Source organism: Gadus morhua, chromosome 10, assembly GCF_902167405.1.
Source record: "Gadus morhua chromosome 10, gadMor3.0, whole genome shotgun sequence".
Classification (NCBI taxonomy): Eukaryota; Metazoa; Chordata; class Actinopteri; order Gadiformes; family Gadidae; genus Gadus; species Gadus morhua.
This window is the reverse complement of record NC_044057.1, coordinates 24,012,737-24,035,988: the sequence shown is the minus strand read 5'-3', so window position 1 is coordinate 24,035,988 and position 23,252 is coordinate 24,012,737. Positions and strand designations below refer to the sequence as shown.

At 43.4% G+C, this 23,252-nt stretch overlaps 2 protein-coding genes across 3 annotated transcripts in view; one reads left to right on the top strand and one right to left on the bottom strand.

Annotated features, from left to right (window-relative positions):
• Positions 1-10,388: 10,388 nt before the first annotated feature.
• slc26a2 (solute carrier family 26 member 2) lies at positions 10,389-20,558 on the bottom strand. Of its 2 annotated transcripts, none has more exons than XM_030368538.1 (5): positions 20,439-20,558; positions 18,446-19,064; positions 17,651-17,941; positions 16,701-17,149; positions 10,389-14,955 (listed from the first exon to the last, which is right to left on the bottom strand). In XM_030368538.1, the coding sequence occupies exons 2-5, from the start codon at positions 19,046-19,048 to the stop codon at positions 14,058-14,060; spliced, it is 2,241 nt and encodes a 746-aa protein (XP_030224398.1). In that variant the 5' UTR covers positions 19,049-19,064; positions 20,439-20,558; the 3' UTR covers positions 10,389-14,057. The 2 variants fall into 2 exon arrangements, with proteins under 2 accessions (XP_030224398.1, XP_030224399.1); XM_030368539.1 differs by having other exon boundaries at positions 18,446-18,986; positions 20,439-20,552.
• A 659-nt stretch (positions 20,559-21,217) lies between these two features.
• Positions 21,218-23,252, top strand: part of pde6a (phosphodiesterase 6A, cGMP-specific, rod, alpha) — a 35,255-nt gene continuing 33,220 nt past the window's right edge. The window contains exons 1-2 of the mRNA XM_030368994.1: positions 21,218-21,270; positions 23,030-23,252. The exon at positions 23,030-23,252 is cut by the window's right edge and continues 108 nt beyond it. Coding sequence (XP_030224854.1) covers positions 23,032-23,252 — 221 coding nt within the window. The 5' untranslated portion in view covers positions 21,218-21,270; positions 23,030-23,031. The remainder of the gene's footprint in view (positions 21,271-23,029) is intronic.

Below are 23,252 nucleotides of genomic sequence, written 5' to 3'. Positions count from 1 at the left end.
GGGGCTTATAGACAACTAGCCTGAAGAAATATACTTTTATCAAGCCCTACCGACCTGCCCTCTAATCCGAGTGCCGTTGTCAGTGGCAGAATGACCAGAACTACCAGTATGTCTGGGAATGTCCAAGGTTCGAGCTCGGTGTTCCTAATCCCGACATATATGTAAAACATTAAAATGTCCCGGTTTTTACCAGACCTATTAACACATAAACAATACTCTACAGGTCATAATAAGAGAAAGTCAGTAAGATCTCCAGTAGCCTTAGTCTTCCCTTTGTGCAGTAGCCGGCAGCGAAAATGCTGTGAGTTCTGCACACACTGCAAGAGTATATGCAAGAGAGAAGTGTGTGCAGAAGGGTGAACTGTGGTGTGTGTGTGCTAATGTATGGTACACTACGGGTACCGGCTTGGGGGTTTGGAGAATGTGGTCAGTTTGCAGGGCAAAGGCTTCGGCGAAGGTTATTCGATCGTGTTCAGCAGGCAGCCGGTACATCTCTGTGTCCGGGGGGACATATTGCAACGTCTTCCAACCAGCTGGAGTAAGATGGCATGGCAGACTGAGTCAACGGCCCATCGCCACCGAATGTATTGCAAAAACTTGATACAAAGCACATCCCCTATCAGCATTATTAACTTCAACAAAGCTTTGCCAAACAGCCAACGGCGGTTGAAGTGACTTTTTCATTCAACTTTACTCGATTTCTGATCCCCAACCCCCGAACGTGTGTATTACTCACAGAAATATAATAAGGTGTCCTCCTGTCACCAAAGGAGAACCAATGAGATTGCAAATAAGATTTGCTTGGCATAAGCGGATATAAAATGTATGTTGTACATCAATACCCTGGTCGACGGCTAGGAAATGTGTGCCGTAGCCAGCAGGAGCTAGTGTAGGGGACACGTACTACTGCCACCACTGGATGCCATTCCCTCATGCTCAGCAGCACGCACGCACACACACACACACACACACACACACACACCATTAACCTTGGACAGCAATAGCAGCTCGGAAGGGCGATGCGTTGGTTGTGTGCGTGAGTCACGGCTCACAGAACAAAGTAAGGGGTTAGAAGTTGCTAGATGGATAATAACGAACGACTAATGTTGGAAAGTTGGTGACCTTTATGCAAATGGTGCAGCGCGTTCTGCCGATTGATTGGACGAACAACATGTGTTCTGGTTGTTTTAAAACACCCACAAGCGGGCTCGGTAGGGGGTGTGTGTAATGATAATATCATTTTAGAATTCAACTCGGCATGAAAACAGAGAAGAGGAACAGACACAAGGAGGATTGGAGCACAACTGTTACTCTCAAAAAAGTAAAGGCACCAAAGAAAAGTATCAGTGCGATAAAACATCTACTTTTTACTTTTCACACACCTCGCACTCATCTCTTTCATCCCTCTCTTATCTTTTACTTTTTCATTTCTACTTCCCTTTCTTATATGTCATATATCTCACCTATCTCCACCTCATCCCTTGTCTGATGTCTTTTGTCTCGTACCATTCCCCTTCCAACGGGGAAGGAGAAGATACGGTGGCATGTGCTTGACTTCCAGGAGGTATTCCCAGACGATGTCATCGTCTACGATAGCATCCAGTGGCCAAGTATCAAGTGATATGGATTCTTCATAGATTAGTAATTTGTATGTAGTTTATTACTCTGTAAAAAAAAAAAAATTAAATTACAGGCGCGACCTGCATAGAGATTTTTAACTGTTCATCTTGGTTACTATGGAAACATGGAGGTGCAACATGGCGGCCTCCATGGAAGAGGACCCAATCTCTATTTAGATATAAAGTGTTCATTCTGGGCAAAGAATACCCAACTATTCTTATTTTCTTTTGACTATACACTGAAACATAACATACTTATTAATATTATATCCAAATTATCCCAAGTCCATTCTGCTAGATGCCAATAAATTCAACACACTATTCCTTTAATCCCCACCCAAATGTCACACAACTGAAACCAGCCCAAGCCCGGTCTGAACCAGTGAGGCTGGGATCATCGGGAAGGCCAGTTAAACGTTCAGAAAGAGACTGCCTCTGCCAGCTGTCCATCAGACCGCAGACAGCACATCATTTAAACGGCTTTAATTAAACTCTGGCCTGGGTGGCCATGAAAAGAGAGAGTGAGAGACCGATTGACGGACAGTCCCAGTGGAATTCGTCTCCGTAATGGCGCTCTCTCCATAATGGCGTCGATGTGTGGTCAAAGGCAATCGAGAGAAGCTGTCACGGTTCCTTTATGTAACGAGAGCCACTGGGCCTACCGTCACAGGAGATTCATTGGAAGCATATAACACCTGAAAAAGTCTGTCTGTCTGTCTGTCTGTCTGTCTGTCTGTCTGTCTGTCTGTCTGTCTGTCTGTCTGTCTGTCTCTCTCCCTCTCTCTCTCTCTCTCTCTCTCTCTCTCTCTCTCTCTCTCTCTCTCTCTCTCTGTCTGTCTGTCTGTCTGTCTGTCTGTCTGTCTGTCTCTCTCTCTCTCCCTCTCTCTCTCTCTGTCTCTCTCTGTCTCTCTCTCTCTCTCTCTCTCTCTCTCTCTCTCTCTCTCTCTCTCTCTCTCTCTCTCTCTCTCTCTCTCTCTCTCTCTCTCTCTCTCTCTCTCTCTCCCTCTGTCTCCCTCTGTCTGTCTGTCTGTCTGTCTGTCTGTCTGTCTGTCTGTCTGTCTGTCTGTCTGTCTGTCTGTCTGTCTGTCTGTCTGTCTGTCTGTCTGTCTGTCTAAGTATTACTGCTGGTGATGTTGACACTTCTACTTAGCTCAACTGCCTTGGTTTCTATTGATTTTACCAATAACAAATTGGTCAAAATGGGGAACATTCCGGTCAACAACAGATGAGGTAGGACCTGAGCGTGAGGAACAAGGCTCTAGCGCAATACAGACAGCACCTAATTTGGGGCATAAGATTGGAGGGGAGGACTAACTTGAATCAATTAACTTCCTTGTAATGTCGCTGCCCTTGGTAATATTTCACCGGTTTAAGGTTAGGTCGTACGTGGGCAGCTGGGAACCTTTTCTGTAAAGAAATGCCATTAATAGGTCTTAGCTGACAGGTGAATTGCTGCGATGACGTTCTGAACGAGAGAGCATTATTAAGTGCATGGTCATTTGGAGGTATGAGCGGGATTCACATAATTGGCTCTCGGTGAAAAGGTGTTGAGCAACGCCTACGTAATGGTGCCTCACCATAATGCGACAATGCTAAACATATCTTAATTGTTTTCATTGTTTTTCTCTTTCTTTATATCTGAATGGAGGGAGACATATTGCTTTGTGATGATGGCCTATCGTCCATAATAGATCCCGGACAACTTTTTTTTCTGGTTCTCTTTATAGTGTGTATTTATATTGAGGCGATTCTATTTGGTTCATTCAACAGCTGTTTAAGCCGAATTGGCTGGCTGAGCATAAAATGTTTTCCTGAGTGGCCTAACAAGTTCATCTGGATGATAGTCAACTAGAATGTGAAGTTCCTTACCATGGTATTGTAACAAATATTTCTCTTTGTGGCTGTCATTGTTTCGTTTTTATAGATACACAAACAGTTCTGCCTATTTTGGGCTTTTAGAAGTTTCCATGGTAACGCAAAAGAGCATGCTGTTGCTGTAGACTACGTCAGAAGGAAAGCAATATACTGAAGTTGATACTGCAAGTTGTTACCGGGTCATCAAGGTTTGTGTCCTCATTACATTCAATGCACAAAACTAAAGAGAAAATAAACTACTTGCTTACACAATTAACAAAAGGCAATATAACATTAAAATAAATCAACTGAGCATGTGACAGGTGCACCTACCTCAGGGTAATTTAACAGCGGACTGGGAAAGAATACTGGGGTTCACCCCCCCAAGTCTGTATGGGGTTACGTTCTTCACGTAAAACAAGTACCCATAATGAACAACTAAGAATGGTTCCACTTCTGTTGCAATACAAATGCAATTAGAAAAACAATAGGCTTTAGAAGAAATGCAAGAGGAATAATTATCTGCAACACACCATTGCATGTCAAGTGGGCTACCATATAAGGCTTCATGCCCAAACAGGCCAAGAACCTTTCCATGCTACAATACAAACTAATCACCTCCTTTGCTCAAGATGCTATGTGCCCTTATATTCTACTACCATAACATGCTATCTAAAACACACATATCATATGTGTGTAAGAAAGGATGCTTGCAACTGAGCTTCTGAGGCATCAAAGGCCATACCCGACGCCTACATATCCACAGGTAGTGTTGGTTTGTGGTGAGCTAGCTAAGTAGCTATGACTCATAGCGCACCACATGGGTGACCTTGGTGGACAAACATGATTATAGACATTATTGCAAAAGAGGGAGATCAACCTCAAATGAGTCCACTTCTCAAACTATGTAAGCATCTTAATGAATAGTCAAGTGAGAGTAGTTGAACAGAGATTTAATACACTGCATTAACTACAATACATCCATGTGTTTTCCTCATTTTTTAAAGACAGTTTTATTTAACAATTTAGCTTATTTGTCGCAAAGATAATAATAATAGGACATTTTGTGAATTGGTGATAAAGTTTGTGCCATTCCAAGAAATTTATCAACAGGAGTCTGAGGTTTAAATATTATTGAAATGTTCATAAAATGTATGGTCCGAGGCTGCCCATGCATCTTCTATGGAAATTTGAGAAGACAGATGAAGAAAAGACTCACATAAACCCCCCCGAAATCTCTCAACTATATTTTACTTTTGGTTTCTCTACATGTGACTATGCACTCTTTATCCATCTTATTAAAGCAGGTATGTTCTATGAATCATTCCAGCAGGGATGATAAAAAGGTTTTAAAGTGCACCGAGAGAGACATCGTCTGCCAGACTCCTTTCTGTCAAACACCTGCCCACACAAGCCCGTAGTCATGACTATTTGACCCCAGAATTGAGGCATGCTCAGAAGTTTGGACGGTCCTCGTAACAAAAAAAGCCTTCTTTGTTTTATTAAGTCAACCGGCTAATCCTGTGAATCTGTTGCCACTAAGTGAACAAGCAGGCAGAGTTCACTCTTGGGAAATAGGGAGGATTCATTATTATGATTCATCATCATTATTTCACTTGTTATTCAACTCAACCTTTTTCATTTTCCTTCTTTCTCAACCGTGAAGACCCAGTATGGTCTCCCTATCCCCTTTTTATGACCCTCCTTCTCTTATTTCCACTTTTCTCTTCTCCTTTCCCCTCTGCTCTCATATTCTCCTCTTCTCTCCATCTCTCTTTCCTCCACTCCTGGAGGAAAGAGAGCTTCTCTCATTTTCTCTCTCATTGCTCCTTTATTTCCATCCTTTTCTCCTCTCCTTCCTCCTCCATCTTCAGCGTTCCTTTTTGTTTGTTTAGATTAGTTTATTTAGATCACACCATGGAAACACATCGAAAACACTAGTTAAGGGATGCCAGGAACGCACCTTTTTTATTTATGTTTTATTGAAGTAGGATTGTGTGTGGTGGTGGCTGGTTTAACCTGTCCACATTGATTACTAAAAAAAACACAGATTTTGGAAATCCAGATGCTCCTACAGCAGGCTGGCTTGTATTGGGTCGGTACTGAGAGAACTAGACGGTCCTATAGCCTGGCAGGCACTTGGTCAGTACTGGGGGATCCAGACACCCCTAGCAGGGGACAAAGGGGTTGACATGAGCTGTTGGTGATGGATATGGGGGCTGAGATGATCCAGGCTGACAGGTGCTTATTACTGCCCACAGGAGTGTGGGAGAGGAACCTTTCCTGCTGGGTGTTCATTAAACAGAGGTTGCTCTGATTCACCAGGGCACACGCACACACACGCACACGCACACACACACACACACACACACACACACACACACACACAGTGCAGAACAACTCAAACAAACCCACCACCCACCACCAATAGCGCACATTCCCAGACATATTCCTGAACATCATTATAAACAATAGTTATGTAGTATAGCATGTTCTGATGTGCGCAGTAGGAGACCAAATCTATCTATATTTCCAGATGGATTCAAGTGATTATTGTACTGTGGAACCCCCCCTGGCGAGAGGCAGTCAGCACTGGAGCTCAAGCACTGGTCTAATGAGCTAATGTACAGCACTGAAGATGTTTTACCACCCACACCTCCTACCACCGACGGCTGATGTTCTTGCGAGTACCTGTATTGGTTTGATCATCTGATTTTTTGTTTGTGTATGTGTGTGCCAACAAATGCCCATCTATCTGAGTTTCTTTGTGCAAATACACTTCCATCTCTCTGTGAGTGTTTTGTGTGTATGTGTGTGTTTTGTGTGTGTTTTGTGTGCGTGTGTGTGTGTGTGTGTGTGTGTGTGTGTGTGTGTGTGTGTGTGTGTGTGTGTGTGTGTGTGTGTGTGTGTGTGTGTGTGTGTGGGTGTGTGTGTGTGTCTGTGTTTGTGTGTGTCTGTGTGTGGGGGGGGGCATATGTGTGTGTGTGTGTGTGTGTGTGTGTGTGTGTGTGTGTGTGTGTGTGTGTGTGTGTGTGTGTGTGTGTGTGTGTGTGTGTGTGTGTGTGTGTGTGTGTGTGTGTGTGTGTGCGTGTGCGTACACACTTGTTGGACTGCTGTACTTCCCCTCCCTCCTACCATCTGTTTGGCCCAGTAGAGAGTGTCCACTCCAGCCCCCTGCAGGGACCCCCCAGACTCACACAGTGAATACCAAGCGGCTTACTGTGAACCTCCAATGTGTCCAACCTCTATGAATAGCTTCAGTAATATCTAATGATGTTAATAACTGTAGAGGACTTAGAAGCCCTTCACTGATGGACAAACAGATTGATACATGGACAGTGGAAGCACCTGGACTAAAGGCAGGCGTACCTTAAGATAACACAGGTATATGCACCACTGTCACGCTCATCTCTTTACTAGACCCAAAGTCAAATTAAAATCAAAGTTATACTCCCCTTTAGAAGAAGAAAAATCTATTTCACTGTATTCAACCATCTAATCAAGTTTAACGATAAAGGCACTTCATATATAATATGTTAGTACAAGTATCTAAAGTAAAAGTGCTGATCCGTCAGAAAAACCTAACATCCTTTATTCATACTTTTTTAGGGTATGGACCGTATACATTGATGATTCACCCGGGGCTGTCTTGCCTTACTGTCGCCTTCAATCTGTGACGATGAACGGAAATTTCCTTCCAGTAAAACTCTCACTGAGTTTTCAAGATAAATTAAGTCAAAGTCTGAATACTTGTTTTGTAAAGAACTGCATTTAAAAAGTTCATTACAAACACCTCTTTATTGCACTTGCTTTGAAGATAAATGGGAGACTTCTAGAACTGGATGAAATCCCTGTTTTTGTTTTTTTTTCTCCTTTTGCTTATAATTAAATGTATTAATCTCTCTCCTTCTCTTGCTCTCCCCATATCGTACATATTGCTGATATCCATTTGCTCCTACTTTGCGAAAAAAATTGAAACTATAGTTTCAATTTTTTTCCCAAAGATTTCTTTAAACAAGTCCCTGTAATCCCTGGGGAGAGAGAGAGAGAGAGAGAGAGAGAGAGAGAGAGAGAGAGAGAGAGAGAGAGAGAGAGAGAGAGAGAGAGAGAGAGAGAGAGAGAGAGAGAGAGAGAGAGAGAGAGAGAGAGAGAGAGAGAGAGAGAGAGAGAGAGAGAGAGAGAGAGAGAGAGAGAGAGAGAGAGAGAGAGAGAGAGAGAGAGAGAGAGAGAGAGAGAGAGAGAGAGAGAGAGAGAGAGAGAGAGAGAGAGAGAGAGACTGGAGCCCTGACAATTACCGGTAATGGCTCCCGTGATTGACGTGTGCCATTTGTTTCTCTCTCTCATCCACCATTATCTCGCTCTCTATTATCTCTCTCCCCCTATCTCTCTCTCTGTCTCTTATCTCTGTCTGTAAATTCAAAGGGCTTTAATGGCAAGGGAAACATACGTTTAGGATCTCAGCCCAGGCCCGGTTCTACGGGGGTGCATAAGCATGCATTGCACCCCCAAAAAAAATGTTTGCACCCTCAATTGAAAAAAAATAAAAAAGATTATTTTTTTTATAAATATGATAAAAAATAATAAAATACTTGCTCACAAAACAAATTGTAATGAAACCTGTGACAATTTCCATTAAATACCGTTGAGATATCAGCATCCAACATCACTCAGACTGTTCACCAAACTGACAAAATCACTCCGCATTTATGTGTGGTGTTTTGTTTATATGTTGCTTGGCAACAGTCCGCTCAGTGGGGATCTATTTTTGTTGCCGGAAGCAATTTCATTCGTTTATATGATTAAATAAACAAACAAATCAAAATCTATTGTCAATTATTATTATTAACAGTACATTTTACTAGTATAACTGTTGTATAAAGCAATATCACACTCGAGGTCGCAATGTTGTCGCTCTATATCAGCGCTGCTGTGATTGGCCGCCGGCCGGCATCGTGTGCAAAATGCACGCACCCATATAGTATATCTATGGTGCGCACGGTAGTGACGTTGAACTTCTTCGGCAGCAACAGTTATATATCCGTTGGATATCCAATACATGTATTAAATGTATTATGTTCATAAGAACCCATATTTCTTTTTATTGCATTTATTTACAATCGTGTTAACTTTAAGAGTATGATTACTTTTTGTTCAAAGTTCAAAGTCTGAAAGTGTTCTTTCCTTGTTCAGCTAAAATCTGTTTTATTTGTAAGTGGCAATGTACAATTGCCACTTAATAATCGTTATTTTTGAATTGCAGTCACATGTTTTTTTTTGTGTAGAATTCTGTTCTTTTTTATCCTGCCACAATTTATAAAAAAAATAATCGTTATTTTTGAATTGCAGTCACATGTTTTTTTTTTTTGTGTAGAATTCTGTTCTTTTTTACACCTCAAAAACCTATCTCATATTCAAAGCTATCTAAGATATCAATAAGCTAATGTTTCGGCTGAAATTTTCTCCACATCACAAGACATGATATGATACCATCTTTTAAGCACAGTAATTGTTTGTTGTCCCAACATGTCAGTAGAACTACGCAGAAGTGCTTGTCTATGGTAGGAAAAGCCTGTGTGTAAAAAAGCGAAGTCTGAACTGAAGCTGGGTAGCTGGTTTTAGTATAGTACTGGTGCACCCCCTGTAATCTCAGATGCACCCCAAGGCATTCTGTTCTGGAACCGGGCCTGTCTCAGCCTCAGGGATAGGATCTCATAACTCAGACATAATTCCAGATTAGGTGTGCAATTAATATTCCATTTGCAGCAGCCCTATTAACCATACTCCCACAACTCTACCGTTGTGACAGCTTGGAGGGGCGGGTCTTAAACTCATATCCTCCACGGACTCTTTACCCAAGAGGAATAGAGTGGCGAAGTCACGCTTCACCCTGTAGAGCCCATGGGACCTGTGAGATCGAAAAATATTAATGGGTTTCAATGGAGAGAAAGTAATTATTCTCTGGTCCCAGTCTTTATATGACCTGGCTTACACATATGTTGTTTGTGGATTTAAATGATAATTTTTCATGCAAAGAAAGCTAAAAAAAATCCGCGAAGAAGTTTCATAATGTTAGGTGTTGTGTGTCATGTGGAGAGTTTCAGTTATGCCGATGGGGAGATTGTCGCTCTTGTCCACGCCAGTCGCTGGGAGCGTGATGTCACACACGAGACGCGTAGTCTTTCTCATTGTGTTTTCTCTATAGCCTTTAACTGAACAATTGCGCAATAAACGGTCAAACTCTTGACTTGAAAAATTATCATTTAAATCCACAAACAACATATGTGTAATCCGGGGCATATAAAGACTGGGACCAGGAGATAATTACTTTCTCTCCATTGAAACCCATTCATATTTTTCGATCTCATAGGTCCCATGGGCTGATCTGCATCTGGCAATTTTCTTCTCGGTCTATAACAGCTAATTAACATGTTCAATTAAGACAGGTGTAGGTTTTACAATTTACTTTTACGTTGCGACGTCCCGTCAACGACACATCGAGTTCCTTTAAGTATAAATGGTATTTCTGAATATTAAAATAACATCCGTAACCTCCGTATTTCACTATTAAAATTGGGATGGGAAAATAACTGAAGGTTAATGGGGTTAAAATTACTCATGAATACATAATTTAGTTCTAACATAATTACATAAACGAAGTCTCTTCAGACTAATCATAATTTCTTAAGGAGTCTGTTACGGTGGACGGTGTTACGGTTGGAACACAGCCGTTGTTTGGGTCCCCCGCTAGTGCTCAAATCCTAGTGGACATCGCCCCCTGGTGGTCATAGAATGTCACAGCCTGTACGCACGCACGCACGCACGCACGCATACACCCGTAAAGCTATTACCAAAAATGTGTACGGTCGAGTGGTTAGAATGACCACTCGTGAAACAAACAATGCAGGAAACGTCATATTTAAGTAAATATATTTATTTGCAGATTGATCACTTCAAAGACTGATCCATATACACCACAAATACACACCCACATACATCAACACAAATAATGTTTGGTAGGACTATTTGACAGCAGCTTATCAAGTTCCTCCAACATTTAAGATTATTAAATCCCATAGTTGATTGATTGCAAAATACATAATTCTGAGTAAAAAATGAATCAATACCAAAGAAGTACTAAATATAATTCCATAAAAAGATGAACAAACTGCAATTAACTATTGCAGATGGATTTTATGTTTACAAAATGGATGCGGCAGTCTAGTGTTAAAAGAGTTTGCTCTTCAGCCTGTGAATATTATTTTTTGTCTTAGCGCCAACTAAAAACGTGACACTAGGTAACTTGTGGTGGTGAAAACAAACAAAGAATACAAACAGACAATGACACGTTCCAAACTGCACATACAACACATCCTAGAAATGGATTCCAGCATTCACCGTCTGAGTCTATGACTTTTAAAAAAGAAAACATAGGAAAGGGTATTCCCTGATTAAATAATTACACTTAGAATTAAAAGTACAGTATTATGATTCTGCTTGCTTTGCATTAAATATTGCAGAGAAACACATACAGTGTGTGTGTGTGTGTGTGTGTGTGTGTGTGTGTGTGTGTGTGTGTGTGTGTGTGTGTGTGTGTGTGTGTGTGTGTGTGTGTGTGTGTGTGTGTGTGTGTGTGTGTGTGTGCATTAGTAATATTCAATCCGATCCAGTTTGTTATTTCATGACCTCTTTGTGATTTGACCCGAGCATCGAAAGACCAAACTCACTACCAAGTGAGTTTAAGTAAGTAAGGCCACTCCCTGTTTAGTGTTATCAGCTGTCAGTTATGGATGGTTTTTGATCAAACACACTCACACAGCATGTAATATTTAACTTCACTTCAAACACTCATGTGTTTGGACAACCCACATGGACTTTGCGTTTCCATTCCATTTAAGTCGGACTGTACACACAAAGCCAACAATAGACAAAAAACACACTCACTTTAAAGCACTTGTACTTTGAAACTGACTTGTTGATCCAATCAACTACACTTGAAGAGTACTTGCAGATTTAGACCGAGATCAGAATGTCTATAAATTAAAAGGCTATAAAGGAGACAACACACATTCACATGTACACACGCAGAAACACAAAAACACTCAAAAACACTTGAATGTTTCTGGTTTCTGGTCGGTGAACCTAGGATATGCTCTATCAGGTCCAGGGGCCAGCCATCTTGGACCTGACATCAAACACTGTTCCAGAAAGGATGATGATTAAAGGGCTGATTATGGTCCCATGTGCACGCAACGCAAGGGGGTTAAGGGGGACCCCTTACGTCCTTCAAAACCCTCATTGAGTCCACCGCAAGGGCCAGACATGCGCCTCCAATGTATCTTTCCGTCGAGGCAAGGGCTGTGATTGGTCTGCTTTCTAAACCCCGACGCAGAACCATAATTGTTCACAACTGCATCGAAGCGTCTGCGTGGTCATTGTGTTGCGTGAACGTGGAACCATAATCAGCCCGTAAGTATGGACAGACTACAGGTCTACATTGCCTTGTGGTATGTGTCTGCTTTGTACAATTCTAAAAGAATGGTTGAAAATCTACAAAACAGCAAAACAGAAAAAAGCTTGGTTTCTCACTCTAAAAGAGAGCATCCAATTATGTTTTTGGATGATAAACAACAGACTTTTGGTTGATAAAAGTATATATAATTACATAACAAAAGATTGTCCGAGCTTCAGTTTCTTGTTGCATGGATTTGGTATGCACATAAAACATATATTAAGTATTTAGCCAAACTGATTGAATTAAATAACTGGGCAAAGTACTGTCAAATAAAAGCTAAGATCAAAGCTGATTAAAGCTACTCTGCATACATTGAGATAATCAAGCAGAAAACTGCCCCCTGAGGAATCATTTTCCCTCTCCTTCTGTCCTATGCCCATAGACATTTTAACTTCAGACCTGACCTTATAACTTAAGAGTTGACCATTTTAACTGTATATTCGACTGATTGAACTTAACAACTAAACTTCATTCAAAAGGCAAACGTATTCAGTAACATTTACAATTGTAAAGAGAATGTAACAAGGAAATACATTTAAATCAAGCTTAACCCGAATGAAAGAACAACTTCCATTTAGTATGACTAGCGTGAAAGTGAGAGGAGGTAAAGGCTCTAGTAGCAGAAGTGTACTGCTAATTAATCTCATGTAGCAATGAGTTCACAGAGACAACTCTTCACCCTAACGCTTAGAGGGAGACGGGCTGTGTGCCTAGCTTTTGCAGCAGTACGAGTACAATAAAAGGCATATCAGTAACATTGTCACCCAGAGCAAACAGTATTGAGTAAACAAACTTGAGCTTGATTGAACCATGATGGCGACAGATTACCAGACCTCAGTAACAAGGGCCTCACCCCAGATCTAGTCCTAGACACAGAATCTGAAGATACCCTGACAGTTACAATACATTAATGAAACATATTTTTACCAAAATTGAATTGCAGTTACTTCAGATACAGCACTAGGTTGCACCAGCTGTGCATTAGTTTGTTACAAATTAGCAGCTTAAAATGTAGTTTTTGCACCAATTGCCACTACCAACTGCACCAACTGCCACAATTTACACTGATATTTAATAACTACTAACAACTTGTTTGTGTGGTGCAACCGATTTGGATTACCATTGTGTAAACCCAGACAAATCCGGCCGAAACCGGTTAAGAAGTAGCTAGGGATTAGGGCACCTTGACCACGGAAGCCATAACCATTTGACTGGGGAAAAATAACCCCTAATCCTCTTGACTGTACCCCTTTGTAATCATGTAAAGCTTGGACTGACTGCAAGGGATTATGGGACAAAGCCAGAAAGGCCAGGTACAAAATGATGCTACATAGATGCCTTCCACCAAATTGCATAAAAGATGTATTGGAGAGAATTCCTCCATTAAAGCTATATAGTCTAGCAGCATTCCCGTAAACGCAGAAGGAAAGAAACATTTGTAAGTCCCAAGCCGTGAGAGAAGAACGTTAGTAGATATATCTCTCTCTCTCTCTCTCTCTCTCTCTCTCCATATATATATATATATATATATATATATATATATATATATATATATAATCTATAAAATCTCTATAATCTGATTGGATTTTGCATTCTTAATTTTCTTCTGAGTAGGAAACATGTACAAAAAATATATTTAATGGCAGGGGTTTGGACAGACATACCCGGCATTAAAGCGTCAAACCTTTTAACCGCTCGGCCAACATAATAAGCAGCCATTTGGCTCAACGGTCATTACTTTCTTAAAGCTTCCCCATTGAGTTGGCCGTGGGCAGTGCAGCGCTGCAAAAACAGTCTGATTTGGTTTCTGATTCATTCCTTGAATGATAAATGCTTCAAGTACCATTGGAGGGGGTTGACATCTGATCTACGTTTTAGAGTTACGTACTGGGGTCAGTTTGACCTGCCTCATGACGACGGCAGGAAAGGTACAGGAGGTTACAGCTGCCCATCTTCAAGGCACTTACTAAAAAAACTAGGCTGAGTCTTGGACATACTTGGAGATAGCGTCAACATGTCAACAAGAGATAAGGCCCCTCAGAATGAAGGAGGCCGTCCCTTCAGAAGCTCTGCTAACAGTAGGTGTCACACTTATCTTCACCGCCGTTGGAGACGTTCTGGGCGTAGCGGACGGCGTCTCCGATGGAGAAGAACACAGGCTCCTCTCGGTCTGCGTTCAGGGGGCTGTAGCCTCCTCTCTCCAGCGTGTCCAGGACCGAGGCGCTGCATCGGGCCAGCAGCAGTCGGACCCCGACATCCTGGTAATCCTTACGTACCTCCTTGAGCGCGTTGACGCCGGCGGTGTCCAGGAAGAGTACGGCGCTGCAGTCCAGAACCACACTGTGGACGCCCCCTCCAGGCGCCGTCTCCTCCTTTCGCTTCCCCGCGGGCATCAAGACCTTCGTCACGCCGGCGTCCGACTCCCCCGCTCCCTGTTTACCCACCGCTCCGTTCTCCGCGTCGTCGGACCTCCCCAGGGCGGCGACGTCCGCGGTCGTCGCCGCCGCCTCTTCCTCCTTTCCCGGGTCGCTCCTGTCCTTCTTCTTCTTCTCCAGCTTGCGGCGGCGAGCCTTCTCCTTGACGGGGTCGAGGCCGGCGGCGCGGAACAGGCTGCTCTTGAAGAGGCTCTGGTTGGCGTAGTAGACGGGCGCCTGGTACCGGAACACCGCCACCCCGCCGGGGGCCGCCCGCAGCCCCTCGTACGCCTGCAGGTCCTCGTACAGCTCGCGGCCCGACGACGACCGGCCCAGGGCGACCGCCTGCGCCCGCTGGGTGCGCCCCAGCACGCAGAACGCCGACACCAGCACGCCGACCACCAGGCCGAGCTCGGTGTTGACCAGCGCCGAGGTCGCCATGGTGATGAGCCAGACGCACGCGTCGATGCGGTTGGCGAGCCACATGCGCGGGACGTCGGCGAACTTGCGCAGGGCGCCGCGGAGGTTGACCACGATGATGACGGCCAGGACGCACCTGGGGGGGGGGGGGGGGGGGGGGGGGACACAAACAGCTGATGAGGGAAATGCTAAAAACAAAACATCTGGATGAGGATAGTCATGACACTCTGGGGAAACGAGTTGTTATACTATGGGTTTAGCTTGTAGTTTATGTGTGGTTTTTAAATGAATTTAAATGCCTATGTCGACATTCAGATGGACTCCCCTGATCTTGAGTCCAATGCAAAATCTCTTATTCTTATTCCTTCTAATGATTGAAGGGAATATTCTTGACTGCCTTTCACCGCTTAGATGTGCATGTGGTCCGAATACTATTTATTATTGACAATTTTTTTTGATTTGTTAGTGTAATATCCATTAAAAAGATTATATTATATTATTATTATTATTATTTAACAATCAGATATTAGGGATATCTCTGTGGCGTTGTTGAATGCATTTTAACAACCATATGGCTGAAGTGTCTGTATAGGTGTCTTAAATATAAACTTTAAGATTGAGTTTGTAAGTGAAACATGAGAATAAGAAGACCTAGCTTTGCTCAAAGACTGGTAACACATGGAGCAAGAGGTGACAGTTGGTGGAGGGGGCTAGCCATAACGAGTGGCAGTGTGCAAGTCTGTCCTTGAAAATCTGTTTCCCTGGAACACAAGAATAAAGGTCGAGAGTCTAGGAAGTGGAAGACCATATCAGTCCATCATACACCTCTCTTCAGAAACTTTTTGTTACCAATATGATTGAAAAATAGTTGTTCTGCCGATTCTTCCTAAGTAAACATTTAAACAAGAGAACTTTGGTCTTTGTGATAAGACATTGTTGCGTAACAGACTGGTACAATACAATTGTTTTGACAAATTGTATCATAATGGACGTTTTCGTGAAGCCAGGAGAAACGGTTATGACAGTTTAATGAACCAGATCGGTATGGTCCCTTAAATAGCAAACCTGGGCTGGGTTGTCTTATAAAATGTATCAAACACAAATGTCCCACAGTGTCTGAGAACCAGTGCCAAGCAAATAGCTTTCACCTTAGCAAGATTAGCATTTGACTTAATGAAGCCAATTAATGAGGCTAAGCTATGCTCGTTTACGATTTCCCTTAATGAAGCCAAGCTTCATTAACAATTAACTTAAATGGATCAACGTTTGACATCATTTGAGTGTTACAGTGATATCCAATACAAATTGTAATCATCTAGGGCCTAGACTAATGTCTGCTCTACACCACATACTGCAATGTCAAGTGTCTTCAATTTGCCTCTGTGTGTTTGTGTGTGTGTGTGTGTGTGTGTGTGTGTGTGTGTGTGTGTGTGTGTGTGTGTGTGTGTGTGTGTGTGTGTGTGTGTGTGTGTGTGTGTGTGTGTGTGTGTGTGTGTGTGTGTGTGTGTGTGTGTGTGTGTGTGTCTAAATAGCTGCAAAGCCATTAGTTGACATTCTTCCAAAAGGCTCAGCAGGTTCTGGGCTATAATTAAGCGTGGCTTTAATTAGAACTAAGCTATAGCTACGGCAAGCTATAGCTACGGCAAGCTTTAGCTACGGCAAGCTATAGCTACGGCAAGCTATAGCTTATCACTGCTAAACGCAGTCTTGTTGCTTAGCTAGCGATACAAATAATACCTTAACAATTATGAGTTTCACTTCACAAATCACAAAGTCCATCACGTGATCCCTCCTACCCACAGCAGGAGGTTTGTGTGTGTGTGTGTGTGTGTGTCCAGGCCTGAGTGTGTGTGTCCGTGCGTGTGTATTTGCTTGCGTTACTTCTGCAGGGAGTAGAAGAACGGTGCGATGAACAGCAGCACCAGCAGCAGCACGAGGGCGGTGACCAGCCCGGAGACCTGGCTCTGGCACCCCGTGGACTCCTTCACCAGCGTCTTGGTGAGCGCGGCGCTGGTGGTGAAGCAGCGGAAGAAGGAGGGCAGGACGTTGCAGAAGCCGATGGCGTACATCTCCTGGTTGGCGTCCACCGCGTAGCCGTGCTTCTTGGCGAACATCTCCGACAGCGACACGGTGATGGCGAAGCCCACCACGGCGATGGAGAAGGCGTCGACCGCCACGCTGGGGATGAGCGACCAGTCCGGGAGCTGCGGCGGCAGGAAGCCCGTGGGGATGGCGCCCGCCACGCCCGAGCCGTACTCGGCGTTGAAGCGGCCGACGTGCGAGGCGAGCGTGGCGATGATGACCACAAAGAGCTCGAAGGGGATGGGCGCCTGGGTAGGGGGGGGAGAGGCGACGGTTACCCCAGAGCCAATCAGCTCTTTGGTTTACGTGCCAGGTTGAGTGCAGACCTAGCTTGGTATGGTAAACCTAGTACGGTGCACCTAGCTTGAGTGCACCATACCATTTCACATTAAGACCACCATTAACTCTTAATCTGACGTGAAGATTAGAAAGCTAACTCATAAAACCTAACCCTAAGATTAGAAAGCACCTGCCTTGAGCTGCCCCTAAACCTAACATCTGAGCTCTACCCTAAACTAAGCCCTAACATCTGATCACCCCATCCTTGACCTAACCCAATACCCCTGAGATCTAACCCCTACCTTGACAAACCAATAATCCGAACCCTAAAATCTGAAGCCCCCTACTTTGACCTAACCCCTAACCCTAACATCTGAAGCCCCCTAACTCGAACCCAACCCCCTAACCCTAACATCTGAAGCCCCCTACCTTGAGCCTAACCCCTAACCCTAACACCTGAAGCCCCCTACCTTGAGCTTGGCCTTGAAGCGGTCGTTGAGCTCCTTGGACGGCACCAGGACCAGCAGACAGACCAGACTGGTGACCAGGTCACAGACGTTGGTGTTTGCCAGGTTGGTGAGCAGGGCGTACCAGGTCTTGATGAGGGTGAACCAGCCCTGTGGCCGCGGGATCCTCAGCCCCAGCAGGTACTTGAGCTGGGAGGTGAGGATGGTGAGGGAGGCCCCCGTGGCGAAGCCGCTCAGCAGGGAGTCCGACAGGTAGACGGACACGAAGCCCACCTGGAGGAGACCCATGAGCAGCTTGGTGGGAGGGAGGGGCGACACAGAGAGGGATGGATAAGGAAAGGTCACGCATATAGATAGTATGTATAGTTAGCTTCGTCCATGCATCATTATCCAACGGTCAGTCTCTGTGGCTGCAGAGTGAAGTGTGTAGTGTGTCAGGGGTTGGACGCCTAAATGAAAGGTAATGTTTTGATCACCAGCGGATATGCAGAAGCTAAACTAAGAATCCTTGCAAATATCTGCCCTACCTGCTTATTTGCATAGTAGTGCACTTTGCACTACTGTACAAAGTGGACACAGTAGTTCCCTTTGCAAAGTAGTATCTGCTTAAAAAACTAAAAAGATAACATTTATCCTATGATCATATTCACAACTTCACATCACAGCTGTCCTACCGACTACCAGAAATATTAATACCGGAATTAACTGCTCAAATTTTTTTTACCTAATCCTTCCCCAAATTTAAACTATGACTCAACAGATGAAAGGTCTGGTTTCCACATGCCCCTGAGATCTTACCTGGTAGACCCCAGCAGTGAAGGTAACCGTGGCACCCACCACGATGGCGTAGCAGCTTTTATCACATGCTCGCCCCAGGCTGCTATTCCCCTGAGCAACCAGCAGGGCGGCACTGGTGTTGTAACCACCACCGGCGACTAGGACCGTATCGGATGGGTATCCGGCCGCAGCCAGTTCCCTTTCCACCACCTGGCCGACCAGCAGACACAGGACCCCGAATATCCCCACCGAGATGTGCCGGGACGTCCCCAGAAACGCATAGATGATGGCGGAGAAGAAGGAGGTGTAGAGGCCGTATATGGGTTCCTGCCCGGCCAATAGGGAGTAGGCTATGGACTGGGGGACCAATAGGATACCAACGATCACCCCCGACATGACGTCGCCCAGTATCCAGTCTCGGAGTTGGTAACGAGGCAGCCATTTTAGGATGGGGAAGAACCCGAGGAGTTTGGCCCGGGCTTTGTCCTTGGTGCACGAGCAGTGGCCGCGGATCTGGCGCGACGCAGAGGTTCTCCAAGACACCTCCTCGTCTTTCTTGATCCTGTGCAGAACGAGAGGGTGGTGAGGATCCTCTGTGTCCGAGGGTTCTTCGTCCAGAGTCATGGTCCGAGCCCTATACCTGGGGGCCATATTCATTACAAATTAGGTTTGACGCAAAGTTATATAATAATATTGAATATTGAAATATTTTTAAACTGCACTTGTATGGACCTTTTTGGACGCACAGAATTAAAGAAAATCTAGGCTTTTAAATGAGCCACACTTGATGTAAGGCTAAACCACTTTTGTTTTTTTTTAAAGAACTGTTTGCTAGAAACAAACTCACGGGTGAATGAATAATTCAGAATCTGTACAATTTAGAACACTGAAAGATTCAAAGAACTACTTCCCCAACCCGTTTAAATATTTGAACATTAAGGCTTCAAAGATTACAATGAAAGGTGACATAAAGCAAATACATGATATAAATTATCTGAGTTTGTGTGTGTGTGTGGGTGTGTGTAAGCATTTCTTACAAATGCTGGTATTTGGAAGAAATGCAGAACTTGGTGGGGGGGGGGGGGGGGGGGGGGGGGGGGGAGAATAAATGCACTTAAAATGACTCTTCTGTGGTTTTGTGTTGACCTTCCTGTGGCCCTTCCACAGACTCATACAGACAGGGGAATGAGACAGAGATAGAGTGACAGAGACAGCGCAAGGGAGAGGGAGTGAAAAAGTATACATGGGCAACACGACTAAGTGCCACTTTGTCAACAGGGGTCTAGCTATCAAATTTGCTGCCATGGCACCTTTTTAGAGATTACACTTGTCAATGTTAGTTATGCGTCTGCCAATACACATTGGGTTCTAGAAGTTACGTTTACGACACCTAATTATCATTATTACCATTATTATTAGTGGTATTATAAGCATCACAGCAACAAAATTACACAAGTTATATTATTATGACTTTCATACAAACCTTATCACTGAGGCAAATTGAAAAGTGTTTGATAAATTACTTTGAAATGAGCCAAAACATTGATCGCGAGTGGATATTTCTGTTTTTTCACCACGTGAGGTTCATTTAAACACGTCTTTATTTAAAGCTCAAAAGTGATAGCCAGCATAAATACTAAATAAGGATGTGCTAGATAACCTATACAGAGACTGAACCATCTAGGTTCAAGAAATACAGAACAAACTAGTTTTCCGAGTCAAAAAGTGCCTTGATAATGCACTAATCCATTACTACTGGTAATGGTATGGAAACGTGTATAGGGTACGACGGATCCCCCCTTTTCAACCATGATTATATAGTAAAATAGGATAGCATAAGTCTTTTTTTGTAGGTGAATGGAAAGATCCCAGTGAGTCTCAAGAGACTGACTCTTGAAGGACTGAATGGGAACCTTTGTAAACAAGTTGTCAACGTGTACCAAATGAGAGCAGGGCGAACAACTGTGAACTACACATTAAATTAAAAAACAAACAAAATTATTAAGCAGTTTACCTTGTCCGAAGTTTTCAAATGTGCTCACCCGAGCACTTACAGAAGTTTTAGCAGCAGTTAATCGTTGGAAACTCCTTTAAATTCCGCCTCGGATCTCTCTAATGTGTGCGTAACGACGCGTGACGCAAAGACACGCCTCCGTCATACGTGCCAACCCATGTATTACAACCAGATTATAACCGTACATAATAACTGGAAAACAACAAAAAATGCACATTCTTTGCAGTCATACATATTTAAACCTCATAAAATGTAGAGATGGTTTGAAAATAGAGATTGCAGCCTAACACCAGCAGGAACAAATTGACGTCAGTGTGTGATTTAGGACTTGGTTGTAGTAACTTGGATAAATCGCCAGAGGGCGCAGTAGGTGATCGTCCGTTGCTAGTGGGAAACTTCACGGGGGGTAAAACCACAACAGCCATATCCCTTACCCCGCTATTATAGCATTGGTAACTTAATTATACCCCGCGGCTGAGGGATGCTCTGTGTGGGAACGAGAGCTAATATGTGTTGTTTCAAGCAGAGATGGTGGAATACATTACACAGGAGTCTTCTAAATAACAAAACAAAATACACACGAGAATGAGAAGGAAAAGATAGAATGAGATGTATAGATAGATGAGGAGGGATGTGGACTGAGAGAGTGAATCCATGTGTTAATGCCATACCTGCATGAGTGAGTTGGCCTATAGCGGGCTAATCTCGTTTGTAATTGGATGCAAGCTTATGTCCACACAGGGACCTCTCTCTAATCCATATTCTCTCTCTCAGACACCCCCAAATCTTCTCACACACAGCAGGGATTACAAGACACAGCACACACCTGCAGGTAGGTCTGCACATTGAAGTATCTAATATCTATAACTTCAGACTGCTAGACATGATGTAGGCCTACTTTCAAACTGAACTAAAATATTTGGATTCGATTTGGAAGTAAGGACAAGCCAATATAAAAGCAAAGCTATCAAGTTTCTAGGCTGCAGGGTCAGGTTGAAACAGGTTTGTTTTGTTCTTTTATTTGGTTCTTGTTTTCCGTCCAGTCATGGTGGATGGGACAGCAACATTAGTAAAGTTGTAATTAAATATGAGGTAGTATATGGTGAGTAGTGGTGGTCACAGCCACATCATCACTTGATAACCCAGGGTTATAGTGATGTTTCATATATTTGTGTATATAAATATTATTAGTAGGGGTCCTACGAAAAATGTGTGAACTCTATTGTATTCATTAGTATCATTATGTTCCTGACTTTTTGGCTCCAAAAGTTACACAAATTGGCACCGAACCCGTAAAATGATAAGGCATCAAAAGATGAGCTAGAATAACACATAAGTTGCGCTGTAACAAGGCCTGGAAGTTCAGCATTTCAACAGGCTGCCAATGTCACTAGGAAGGTGCAATTTTCATGAAACTTGTTATGCGTGCAACTTTTAAATTGCAACCCATACGGTCAGACCATTTGGGCATAAAGCAATGGCTACAACTTGACCAAACACCCACACCCAACTGGTAAAAGCTGCAAGCTAGGCACACATGTACCAGGTGACTGAGACTATATGATGATGCATACATAGCAATAAGGCCAAAAACGGCAGAGATATATCTTTTAAAGTGAAATAGATGCACATCGCCGATGTTTAAAGAGCTCCATCATTGCGTCAAAGACACGTATGCTGGCTATATGGCTGCAAAGAGTATATTCCATAGTATAACACTGCCAAATTTCAAGTCTGTATGTAAAAATAGCAAATGTCAGTTTTGACAGTGGGCTTTGACACAGTATGCTTTAGAACCATAGTTGGTGATTGTTTTGATATGTTAACTTCCGGTAAACCAGTTTTGAAGGCATACCAATGCCATATTTCCATACCGACCAAGCTCACCACGTACAAAAGACTTCTATTTCACAAAATATGCTCTAATTTTCTAGTGGTATTGCGTCGGACACATGACCATGGGGTTGCTGGTTCAAATCCAACCAAAATCAACCATTCTGTGAGACATGCCATGACATCTAATATGTTTGTGAGTCACTCAGATCAGTAATATTATCAACAAAATAATAGGTCTGCACATCCCCAATCTACAAGAACTAAACATCAAAGCCGTCACATGTATCACTCATGCGATATCATAGGACATTACTCAGCCACTCCAGCACTACTTCTCACTCCTACCCTCCGGTAGAGGTGTAGAAGAATAAGATCCAGAAGCCTAATCCCCTCAGCCATCCCATTACTCAACAAAGAAAAACCCAACAGATAAAGTATATAATAATGTATGTAACAACGTATGCATCCCCCTGTACCCCAACCCCAACATTTGTCATCAATGTCAAATGTATAAATTTCTTTTATGTATGTTCTTTATGTGCCTATGACGAGAAATTAAGATGAGAAATGACGGAAGGAAACTGAAAAGAATTTCCCCAAGGGGACAACTAATGAAGTAAACTAAAACTAAAATGTTTACCATCATGTATTCATTAGGCCCCCACCCTACTCGTCATAAAGTAGGACCCCGTCAGGGTTGCTTGCAAATATTTATTTTTAAATTTTGTATTTGTTTCATACATTCTTCTGCTCAGTCATGGTGGACGCAGCAAAGGCAGAGAAGTTTCTGGACGCCAACCCGGACTTTGCCAAACAGTACTACGACCAGAACTTCCGACCCAAGGTCATCTCCAACCTGCTGGACGGCGATCGCCGCGTGGCGGTCGACCAGAAGCAGTACCACGCGCTCAGCACAGTGGAGGAGAGCGAGATCATGTTCGACCTGATGCGCGACATCCAGGACAACATCCAGATGGA